This window comes from Diceros bicornis, chromosome 16 (genome assembly GCF_020826845.1).
Source record: "Diceros bicornis minor isolate mBicDic1 chromosome 16, mDicBic1.mat.cur, whole genome shotgun sequence".
Taxonomy (NCBI): Eukaryota; Metazoa; Chordata; class Mammalia; order Perissodactyla; family Rhinocerotidae; genus Diceros; species Diceros bicornis.
In genome coordinates, this window is record NC_080755.1 from 53,538,650 (window position 1) to 53,550,730 (window position 12,081).

The 12,081-nt window shown below is 45.3% G+C and overlaps 1 protein-coding gene across 1 annotated transcript in view; it reads left to right on the forward strand.

Annotated features, from left to right (window-relative positions):
- Window positions 1-10,465, forward strand: part of PHLPP1 (PH domain and leucine rich repeat protein phosphatase 1) — a 228,319-nt gene extending 217,854 nt beyond the window's left edge. The window contains exons 15-17 of the mRNA XM_058557266.1: window positions 2,583-2,777; window positions 5,440-5,668; window positions 8,312-10,465. Coding sequence (XP_058413249.1) covers window positions 2,583-2,777; window positions 5,440-5,668; window positions 8,312-9,472 — 1,585 coding nt within the window. The 3' untranslated portion in view covers window positions 9,473-10,465. The remainder of the gene's footprint in view (window positions 1-2,582; window positions 2,778-5,439; window positions 5,669-8,311) is intronic.
- The last annotated feature ends 1,616 nt before the right edge of the window (window positions 10,466-12,081 follow it).

The following is a 12,081-nucleotide window of genomic DNA, read 5'->3' on the forward strand; positions in this document are numbered from 1 at the left end:
TCTTTAGCCCAGAATATGATCTGTCTTGGTAAGTATTCTGTGTGCTTTTGAAAAAGAAAAATGTATTCTGCTGTTGGGGTAGAGTGTCAGATCAAGTTGGTTGATGATGTTGTTCAAGTCTTAAATATCCTTGCTGATTTTCTGTCTACTTGTTCTGTCGATGATTGAGAGACTACAGTTACATGTCTGTCTGTTTTTCCTTATTAATTCTATCAGTTTTTGTTTCGTATATTTCTAAGCTCTGTTATTAAGTACATAAACATTTAGAATGTTATAGCTTTGTGATTAACTGACCCCTTTATCATTATGAAATGACTCTATTTCTGTAATATTCTTTGTTCTGAAATATGCTTTGTCTGATATTAGTATAGCTACTCTAGCTTTCTTTTGATTAGTATGTTAGCATGGGATATCATTTTTTTATCCTTTTACTTTTAACCTATTTGTCTCTTTATATTTAAAGTGGATTTCTCATAGACAGCATGTAGTTAGGTCTTGCTTTTTTATCCAGTCTGACTTTCTGTCTTTTTGGGAGGTGTTTAGACCATTTTTATTTTTAATGGGATTATTGATATGATTAAGTTTAAATCAGCCAACTTACTATTTGTTTTCTATTTGTCTGATCTGTTCTTGATTCCCTTTTTTCTCATTTTCTTCGTTCTTTTGGGTTGAGCATTTCTTATGATTCCATTTTATCTCCTTTATTTGTTCTTATTAGTTCTACCTTTTGTGTGTGTGTGGTTTCTTCAGGGTTTGTAGTATAACCTGTAACTTATTAATTAGTTTAACTTTAAGTAATATTATATCGCTTCACATATATTAAAAGAACCTTACAATGTGTGCTTCCATTTCCCGTCTCCTGGTTTTCATGTTATTATTGTCATGTTTTACTTCTACATTTATTATAAACCCCAAAATACCTTGTTATAATTTTCACTTTAAATAGTCAGTTATTTTCTAAAGCAGTGTTTCTCAACTTCAGTACTATTGACATTTTGAGCCAGATAATTCTTTGTTGTTGGGGGACAGGGGAGGGAGGGGGTGTCCTGTGCATTGTAGGATGTTTAGCAGCATCCCTCTGCCTACTAGAAGCAATAGCAGCATGACCAGTCATGACAATCAAAAATGTCTCCTGCCGGTAGAATTGCCCCCAGTGAGAACCACTGTTGTAAAGTGATTTTAAGAATAAGAAAAAAAAAATTTTGTATTTAATCGCCTATTTATCATTTCTGGTACATTTCATTCTTTTATGTAGATCCAGATTTCCATCTGATAGCATTTTCTTCTGCCTCACATATTTCCTTTTACATTTCTTATAGAGCCAGTGTTTTGGTGGTAAGTTCTTTTATTTTGTGCATCTGAAAATGTCTTTATTTCACATTAACTTTTGAAAGCTATTTTCACTGGTTGAGAAATCCAGGTTGACAGCTTTGCTATCAGTACTTTAAAAATCTTGCTCCACTGTCTTCTGCATTTTCTAATGGGAAGTCAGCTGTCATTCCTCTTTGTTCGTCTACTCTCTCCCCTGCCTTTGTTCCTGGTTTTCAGGATTTGATTTTGATGTGCCTCAGTTGATTTTTTTCATTTTCTTTTGCTTGCTGTTTGTTGAGCTTGTTGTATCTGTAGGTTTATAGATCTCATCAGATCTAAAATACTTTCAACCATTAATTCTTCACAAGTTTTTTCTGTCTCTCCTCGTTTGAAGACTCCAATTCCCTGTATATTAGGCTGCTTGAAGTTATCCCACCACTCACTAACGCCCTGGCTTTTTATTTTTCCCAGAGTCTTTTTTTCTCTGTGTTTCATTTTGGATAGTTTCTGGGACACAGTTAAGTTCCTTGGAAACAGTTTGATTCTTTTTGAGGCTTGGAGTGGAGAGACTCTGCAGGCCTCCGGAGCACTCGCCTCTCCATGCTGCCTTCCTCCCTCCAGTCCTCTGCCTGTGAACTCTACCGACCCATCCTCCCTCCACTTAGGGAGAGCGCCAGGCTCCACCTGGGTTTCTCCTCCCTGTGCTGCAGCCCAGAAATTTTTTCCAGGCAGTGTGCTGGGCAGACATCAGTCTCGCTCTCTGACCTGCACTTCTTATTGTCCAATGTCTGAATACTGTTGTTTCTTTTTTTTTTTTTTTTGCCTTTTCTAATGTTGTTTGAGACTTTTCATATGTTTTTGTATACTTTTCATATGTTTTTCCAGTGTTTTAGTTGTTACTCCATTTTTGCCCGATGTGGAAGTTCTTAATAAATGTTTTGTGAATGAATGTGGACGTACGGATTCATAATCTTGTATTATTTCCCATGCCTCTTATGCTCTTTCTTTCACTGCCATTTGAAAATAAAATCATCAGAAGATAAGGGGGTGGGGGCAGCCATGTGTGAAGCGTAAATATATGTTAATCATTATTCTTTGCTTACAGAAATTAGCTGATATAAATGAGCTGGAGTTAGTCTATTCTTAATCTGTCTGAAGTCTTGAAGAAAGAGACAAGACTGGAACAGGCGAATCTGAAAAAAAGTAGCTTTGGGTGGGCCTGGAGAAGGAGAGATGAGTAGACTTAGCACAAAAGCATTCTTGCTTTGCAGGTTGTGTGTTGCAGCCCTGTCGGTGAATAACTTCTGTGACAACCGGGAGGCCCTGTATGGTGTATTTGATGGAGACCGGAACGTGGAGGTACCCTACCTTCTCCAATGTACTATGAGTGACATTTTGGCAGAAGAGCTGCAGAAAACAAAAAATGAAGAAGAATACATGGTCAATACGTTCATTGTTATGCAAAGGTAAAACTGAGAGTCCCTGCCTGTGTTTTCTTGCTCTTGTTTGAGTGTTTGCCCTCTGATTAGAAAGATAGGTGCCCAGCAATCTCAAAGCACTAGTGTTGAATATGGGTATTCAAGATGCAGTCAGGCAGTTTGGTTTTGCCCAAGCATCAGGGTGGACTGTGTTATATTTGAGACGTACTGGTGTCCAGACCACTTGGTAGGAGGTCAAGTCAATGACGGGAATTTAGTTTCTCTTGGAACTGGACCTCACAGGCCTGTCGTGATTCCAGGTTTTCACCAGGTTGTTTACAACATACTTCACCCTCCCCCCAAAATCACATGAGCTCCAGAGGCTCTTGAGACCTTCTGGTGTGTGGACTTCTCTTTGAAATGGACTATTTCTGTCTCAGTTTGTTCACCCTTGTGAAATACTGTCACTGGTTTGAGATGGTGCAAACCTTTGTGAACTTGAGATGGTCAAATTTTAGGCCAGGAGTTAAATCATTCTTCAAATGTTGTTTTTCTCTCTTATTAAATGTTCAGGACAGTGTTTCTAACAGAATCGTAGGCCATTGCCTAGAGTTTTTGGTTACCATAGAAATTGTGGAATGTTGTTTGTAACTCTTAGGGCTGGATGTTATAAGCCTTCCCTCCTTCAAAGAATTGCTCGTTCTTTTGTCACTCTAATGGCTTTGTAGGTTGCAAAGGAATTGCCTGTCTATTAATATTGTACTGCAAACGCTTGCTCATGTGGGACCAGGAAGTGGAGAGTGCTCTAAAGGTCATGGGAACAATGATGATCTTTTCTCTTTCTCTCCTTTCTCTCTCTCTTGATAATCTGCCAGAAAAAGTATCTTTGTAACAGGGGTAGAAAAAGTATCTGCTAAGGAATGCTGGTTCAGAGAAACCTTTAAAGTTACCCTAAGTCATGGGTATAGTCAAGAAGAAGAGTTCTCTTGAAGAGCTCAGTAGAGGCAGGCCCAGTAAAGTTTTTTGGTGCTGGACTCACCTCTGTCTTTCAGATTCTCAGTGGGCGTGTACAATTAGCAATTGAATACTGATAACAGCTAATATTTAGTGAGCTCTTAATATGTACCAGTCGTTGTTCTAAATGCCTAAATACTATAAATTTTACCCCATGAGATAGATAATATTACTATTCTTGAATAATTTTACTGATGAGTAACTGACGTACAGAGAGGTGAAGCAAATTGCTCCAAGAGCTAATAGATGGTGCAGTCAGAATTTGACCTCAGGCGGTAAGACTCCAGAGAATGTTCCACCTGCCAGGCACATCTATCCCCTTTTCTGTTTTTACCACCATCTTGTCCTAGGAAAAAAGCAAATATGTATCATACACACAGACACACACGTGCACACACCACACACACGCACACAACCCCATCACATACCCCCAAGAGGTCTACTTTTTGTAGACCCTCAAGCGCTGCAAAGAATTAAGAACTTAAGGACCTTAAACTCATCATGATTACTAGCTGTACTTTTCACAAATACCATCCTATTTCTGGCTTTGCTGAGAGGAATCATTGTGCCTTTGAAAGGAAGAAAGTAGTGCTGCCTTGGCAGCGCCTAAAGCCAAATCCAGTCATGGGTGTCCTGAAGTTGGAGTTTAGAGACCCAGATTTGTCGGCCCATCTCCAGGGTCATTTGTATGCCTCTTGTTTTCCGTATTTGTTAATAGGTTGTGGATGTGCGGTGATCTTTTCTGTCCTCAGCAGAACTGCATGTTCTTTGTACACGACATCCTAATGCATGCCAGTAGGCAGCCCTGGTTTCGGTTGCTATTACTGCCACTTCCCTAACCTAGACTGGTGATAGGGGATGACAGCACCTGAGGGTCTGCCCCATAAACAGAGGAGCGTGTCTGGCTTAACCTTCCTGCTCCTGTACCACTCGGGATCCGCGGGGGCCTGGGAGGCACTGCCGGCTGTGGGGCTTATGATAGGAGTTCGTGGCTCCTTTTGATTGTCAGAAGTTGCACATGCTTTGTGTATTCAGTAAGTCTCTGGATTAATGGTCATGAGTAAAAGCCCTTTGGAGCTTGATTACTAGAATGTCCTTTCTGTGAATATTCTAGAATAGACCTTGCTGGTCCAGGAAGTCTTCACCACATAGGGCAAGAACATGAATGGTCCAATACTTAAAAGCTCATGCCAGCAAACATCCTTATAAAGGGGGAGAGGGTGGTCAGGTAGTTTTGAAGTGTACATGTCAGTGGGTATAGTGTGTTTACATCAGCTCCTGTTTAGGTGGCCCCTTCGATTTCCTCTCCCCGGAGCAGAGGGGATTTAGAGAGGTGGGTGGGGAAAGCGGTGGTGATTTTCCTGCCGTCTTTGGAGTGTGCTGATATGGGAGTAACAGGCTGGACACAGCAGGACAAGGGCTCTTTCATTCCATGTCAGCTGCTGGGGCTCTTAGTGGTAAAGTGACACTTCGCCCCAGTTGTGAGCAGACACCTCTCTGTGTGCGGGTGTGTGTGTCAGATTCCATGGGCTCTTTTTCTCTGAGAAGCTGAGCAGAGCCTGCTCTGGGGCAAGAGGCTGAATCGAACCCCTAGGTTCTGGTTTTCCTCCTGCCCTGTCCAGCGGCACAGTCTTCCTGTTGAATTAGCAAAAGTGCCTCATGACAGGTTGTGTTACCTTCTCTCTTCGGATTCCAGGAAACTCGGAACTGCTGGGCAGAAACTTGGAGGTGCTGCTGTCCTTTGTCATATCAAACATGACCCTGTGGACCCAGGAGGATCCTTCACCTTGACCTCTGCTAATGTGGGCAAGTGCCAAACAGTTCTCTGTCGGAATGGGAAGCCATTGCCTCTGTCCAGATCGTATGTCATGAGCTGTGAAGAAGAACTGAAGAGAATTAAACAGCACAAGGCCATTATCACTGAGGTGAGGAGTGAACAGGTTTCCTCAGGATGCTGGGGAGGATGGGGCCAGGGTCCTGGCAGAAACCAGCCAGGATGCATTTCCCTTCAAAGAACGTTCTTTGAAGTTGGTTTAAAATTAAAATTCCAAATCCATGGTGTGACAAAGCAAATTCCTTGTATGATATGTCTGAAGACATTAGAATATACAAAATAATAAGCCACTTATCGATGGCCTCTCTGTGTCAGGGGCATGCCAGGTGCTTCAGGGCATTATCCCATCTGATCCTCACAGCCACTCTGCCAAAGGGCTGGTTCAGTGGTTGAGGGCTCTACCCTGAAGTCACACTGCTGACACTCATATCCTAGCTCTGCCACCTGCAGGCTATTGACTTTAAACCTCTAAGCCTCAGTTTCCTCATCTGTAAAGTCGGAATAATAATGTATCGGTCCTGTCTTACAAGGCTAGTGTGATAATCAGTATAAATGTAACTAGTTGTTATTTTGGTTCATGCTTTGAGTTCCATTTGAGTAGGGCAGTGAGTGGTTTTCAACCAGGGGCGATTTGGCCCCCAACGGGACATTTGGCAAGGTCTGGAGACATTTTTGTTGTCACAGCTGGGTGGAGGGTGCTTTAGGCATGTAGTAGGTAGAGGTAGGGGTGCTGCCAAACATCTTATAATGTACAGGACAGCCCCCGCAACAAAGAATTATTTGGCCCAAAATGTCAGTAGTGGCACTGTTGAGAAACTCTGGAGTAGGTCTGCGTTATACCAAGATTTATTACAACACAACTTCCCAAATGGGCTCTAGGGGTTCTGCTCCACTGACTAATTCAGCCTCCAATGTTGATCACCTGCTGGGTGCCTGAAGAATGATGTGGGGACACAGAAGTGACTCCCGCAGACACACAGCTGCCCACAGGAGGTGTCCAGTCTTGTATTGCTGATACAACCCTAAGAACCATGAGTAGCCCAGGTGGACAGTGGTGGAAGTTTGCAGACCAGTAGAGAAAAGACAGATTCAGATAGGCTTCGATAAATCAGATCCTCAAGAAAGATACAGGAAGACTCAGGATGCACTGTGAGGGTCTGTGGAAGTGAGTCTGTGTATCGATTTTAGCTCCCTGCCTGTTCTGGCAGCAGGGAGGATTAAAATGGACAGTAGACACTGTGTTAGGGAGCAGACAGTCTAAGATGGGACAGAATGTATTGAATTAAATGTTCAATATTACACAATGCAGAGGTTAATGATTTCTGCTGCATGAATGGATCACAGTTTGTGCTTTAGACTTTTTCTCCTGTTTTCTCTACCTCCCCTCTTCCTTACTTTGTCTGCGTTGCCGAATACTCTACCCCATTTGGATTTTTTACTTCTCGACCTGAGGCACACCCCCAAAACACACATATGCACGCACACACATACACACACCATTTTTTCTGATCAAGAGAGAACTAAAGGATTGGGCAGAACAACAAGGGTAATTATTGCCAAATTCCATACTTTGGGGAAGAACAAATTACATCAGTAGAATCAAGGCAGTTGAAAATTGTGCTTGAAGCCCTGTTTTAGTCATTTTCTAAGAATTTGACATTCTTCTAAGAATGCTGCCTGCTTATAAGTGTGGTGTGGCAGGATTGTATGTGGGATTGGGGAAGCCACTCCCAAATGAAGGCACGTGGTAGGGTTGTAAAGGAAATGGATATTCTCTGCAAGAAACACTTGCTTCAAGGGGGATGGTGAGACCATCTCCATTACCTCGTCCTAGACACACACTGAAAGTTACCTTTGTCATAATGGAGACTTCTCTGGAAAGGGTATTAAAAATAGGGGCATGTAGAGGCACATTATGGACCTGAGAACCTCAAACTCGAAGAATAGAGAACCGAGCAGGTACACGGGGTTGTCTCTCTTACTCCCCTCTAGCTTCAGAGTAAAGGTCTTTTTACTGGCAAATGGTCTTAAATTTTGGCTCGTGATTTAAATGGCATGAACCCAGCTGAACTAAACCGGGAGACTGTATTCTCGATTTACCGCCAGGAAAGCAAGTTCAAGGAAAACATAGGACTTGACACTTCTTTAGCATCTACCTCTCCAAACACAGACATTCTTACCCTGCTAGGCACACCAAGATTTTATCTATCATTTTTCTTCCAACCTTCTTAAGTTTAAAACAGTGTCTTGACCTTCTTGACCCGCTTCTTGACCTTCAGACACTCCTGCCATTTGTTGGAGAGTAACCTAAGACTTGGGGGCATTGTCTTGAACCGTCCCTGCCTCATGTGTCTGCTCAGGATGGCTCATTTCAGAAAGGCTCTTCCTTCCTGTGGGCTACAGGAGAAGCTAATTAGCCATGTTGCTGTGTCAGACTAGCTGATGATTTGCTTTAGAGATAGGCAGGTCTTGTTAACCAGTGTGCACATGGTCCCAATAAAGGGAACAGCTGAAATACTTTCCTGTTGTCCCTCCTGCTCCTGACCTGCCCAGCATACTGCCCCAGGTTTCTCCTGACAGATGATTAACCACTCACCAGAGGGTGAGCAGTCCTCCCCTTTATGGACCACACAGCGCTCTTCTTGGGGTCCCCAGGCAGGAGGCCCCTGGGAGGCTGCACAGTTGCGACATGCACTCTGTGTTAATGTCTGTTTGGAAACCCCTCTTCTTCCAGGACGGCAAGGTGAATGGAGTGACTGAGTCCACGCGCATCCTGGGCTACACCTTCCTCCACCCCAGCGTGGTGCCTCGCCCCCACGTGCAGTCTGTGCCCCTGACCCCCCAGGATGAGTTCTTCATCCTGGGCAGTAAGGGCTTGTGGGACAGCCTGTCCATCGAGGAGGCTGTGGGGGCCGTGCGCAACGTGCCTGACGCCCTGGCTGCTGCCAAGAAGCTGTGCACCCTTGCCCAGAGCTACGGCTGCCATGACAGCATCAGCGCTGTGGTGGTGCAGCTCAGCGTCACTGAGGACAGCTTCTGCTGCTGCGAGCTCAGCGCGGGTGGGACCCTCCCGCCGCCCAGCCCGGGCATCTTCCCTCCCTCTGTAAGCATGGTCATCAAGGACCGGCCCTCCGACGGGCTGGCCGTGCCATCCTCCAGCAGCGGCATGGCCTCTGAGATCAGCAGTGAGCTCTCCACTTCCGAGATGAGCAGTGAGGTGGGGTCTACAGCCTCTGATGAGCCCCCGTCTGGAGCCCTGAATGAGAACAGCCCCGCCTACCCCAGCGAGCAGCGCTGCATGCTCCACCCCGTTTGCCTGTCCAACTCCTTCCAGCGCCAGCTGTCCAGCGCCACTTTCTCTAGCGCCTTCTCCGACAATGGCCTTGACAGCGATGACGAAGAACCAATTGAGGGCGTCTTCACCAATGGCAGCCGGGTAGAGGTGGAAGTCGACATCCACTGCAGCCGGGCCAAGGAGAAGGAGAAACAGCAGCACCTGCTCCAGGTGCCAGCTGAGGCCAGCGACGAGGGGATTGTCATCAGCGCCAATGAGGATGAGCCCGGTCTGCCCAGGAAGGTGGACTTTGGCGCTGTGGGGACCATTGGGCGCCGGAGGGCTAACGGCTCCGTGGCGCCCCAGGAAAGGAGCCACAACGTGATAGAGGTAGCTACGGACGCGCCCCTCCGAAAGCCTGGAGGCTATTTTGCGGCTCCGGCTCAGCCAGACCCTGACGATCAGTTCATCATACCCCCAGAGCTGGAGGAGGAAGTCAAGGAGATCATGAAACACCACCAGCAGCAGCAGCAGCCGCCGCCCTCGCAGCTCCCCCTGCAGCAGCCGCAGCGGCAGTGCCCGGCGGACCCGCTGCCAGACTACTGTGACACGCCACTATGACCCACCTGAGCGCTATTTAAGAAATAAACCAAGAAAGACTAGTCGCGAGAGTCTCCCAGGCTCACATTAAACCAGGGGTTTACTCCACGCTCTTCTCCCAGACACTTTCCCGACTGTCTTTGCAGCTAGTCTGTAGGGTCTCCTCCTGTTGGTCATTTTTTTTAATAATTACCACTTTTCTTCTAGTGATGCTTTACCGATATGATTTAAATCTGTTAACTTCTTCCCCTAACATATCAGATGTGTAAAGACAAAGAGCAAAAGGTTTAATATATTAAGAGAAACAGTTAATGATAATGTAATATTTTTTAAAATGGCTTTTTGTTGTTTTGTTTGTTTGGAAGGCAGGGCAGGTTGCCAGTGCTAAGTGATTTAATAATATTGTAATTCTGTATTTCTTTGGGGGAAAAGCTTTTTTTTTTGTCTTGAAAATGATAGACATTTGTAGAATATGGAGACTAACTCCTAGGAGTTGCTTTACTCTGTCAGGTGACTTAAGTCACTGGGATTCACTAATTTTCTCTGAGAGAACAGTTGATTGAGAAATTTCTATTGTAAATAGCTCCACGTTGTATAGTGATGCTTCAGATGTTTTGTAGTTTTGGCATAAGGACACAGCCTAACAACTGACTTTCCTCTCCCTCCCCCTCTGAGGTGCCTTCCCGCTCACACCTTCCTCATAACCCTCTGTTAGTTCATTAAATGAGGAGGCTGAGCAGCTAAAAGTATTTCTGTTCAAATGAGGTGGACCTTAGGCCACTGGCAACGAACCTGCACCCAAGGGGCCTCTGAACCTTCCTCCTCCTCTCCTTTTCACCCCCAGCCTCTTGACTTTTGCAGACACTTTTTAATTGTGTTCCTTACTGCTGCCACAATCAGCATGATTGTATAGAGTTCAGTTAGATCATTTACATACCGAGAGTTATATTAAAGCAGAATGCACAAATGAACATGTCATAATTTTTGTTATAATAAATATAAAATTTACAAGTATTGGACCCTTCTGCTTTTGTCTCAGGAGCCAGTTGTGTCTTGCAGAGGATCACACCCACCTTGGGTTTGGAATGAATGGATGTAACTTTGGGTTTATTGGATATTTCTTTGATTTTTTTTTTAAGGGGAGACACCCAACAGATTAGCCTACATTCAATGAGGTAGTGAAATCAACCCTATGGTTAACAACGTAAGTAGCCGATCTTACAGCCTTTCTATTTCTTGTTATTATTGTGTAGGGTAGACGGTAAAAGGGGAATAGGTGGAGGTTGCATAGAGGAGACCCCTGGAAAACTTCTCCCACACAGCCAAGGTCATTTCCAGTTCTCTCAGGGCCCCCTCAATCACATGAGCAGGTTAATAGACCTTTATTTGAACAGTGAAAATCGGGAGCCGGTTGCCCACTCTCCGCCACTAGCAGAAATAATGTCAGTGCGGCGGGGTCCACTAGGCGATCCAGTGTTCCCGGCTGACTTACAGTCCACCTTTACAGACTGTAGTGCCCACCTCACCCCCACCCTTCATCTTGGGAACCACGTGTTGAAGATACTGTTGGTCTTCTCTGTCTCACATGGACCAGCTTCCCAGTAGACCTGTCTTCCTTCTTCAGGTCTGCCCTCAAGTGGTACCTGACTAGTTCAGTGACAGGACAGGGCAATTAGTGTTTCTTGCAGACTTGGTGATGGGCTGTCCGTTCCTTCACCGGGTGGCCAGATCACTGGACTGACCTTATCTTGGTTATGTCTATACTTCATTCAGTATGAGGCTACTTGTACACCGTGCTCTTTGAAAATCACTAAGGCTTTGGAAGAATGTTGAGCTCATCTCAGCCCAGGAAGGGACCCAGTGACCAAGGGACTAGACTGCCCAAGCCCAGAGCTCTCTGCTCTAGACCAGAAGCAAAACCATTTCCAGATCCCTGCGCCTATCCCCACTCGTGAGCACCTTGCCTTCCTCAGTCTTTGCCCTGCTCAGGTGGATTGGAGCAGACTTGGAAAGCTCTGGGTTTTTACAACAGTAGTGCCTTCTTCACTGTAGAAGATCTGGGCTGGTTCTCTGACTTCCTCAGTTCTCAAATCCCCTGAGGCCTTGGGTGAGGCATACCCGGACTGTCAGTGTGGGTCCCTCTTCCACCGCAGCTCACTTCTGGAGGGTCAACACATGATGCCCTGAGTGTTGTCGACCGAGGCAGCAGCCATCTGAGAATTCCGTGATGGGTCCCATAGCAACTGCTTGTGCCAGGGGCAGCTACTGGGACCTGCAAGTCTTGTGGAGATTTCTCTCCTTTCCTAACTGCTGTGGCTGATGTGGGAGAACAGGTACAGGCTTGGTGTTGGTGCTTTCCTGAGTCCACCAGTTCAGTGAGTGCCTGCTTCTCTATTATGTTGTTAAGTCACATTGAGCACATACTGCATATAAGGTGCTGTGGAGACAAAGGATAAAGCTTTGCCTTTTGGGAACTTGGGGTAAATAGGCATGTGGATGGAAAGATAAGAGTTGAGCCCATGTTACGTGGCCAAAGAGGCGGAAACATACTAATAGGTCTCCTTGCTCTTGCGTAGGAGCCTCCTAGTTATTTCCTGAGGAGTAGTTTCCTTTCACTTCTACTCATCAAG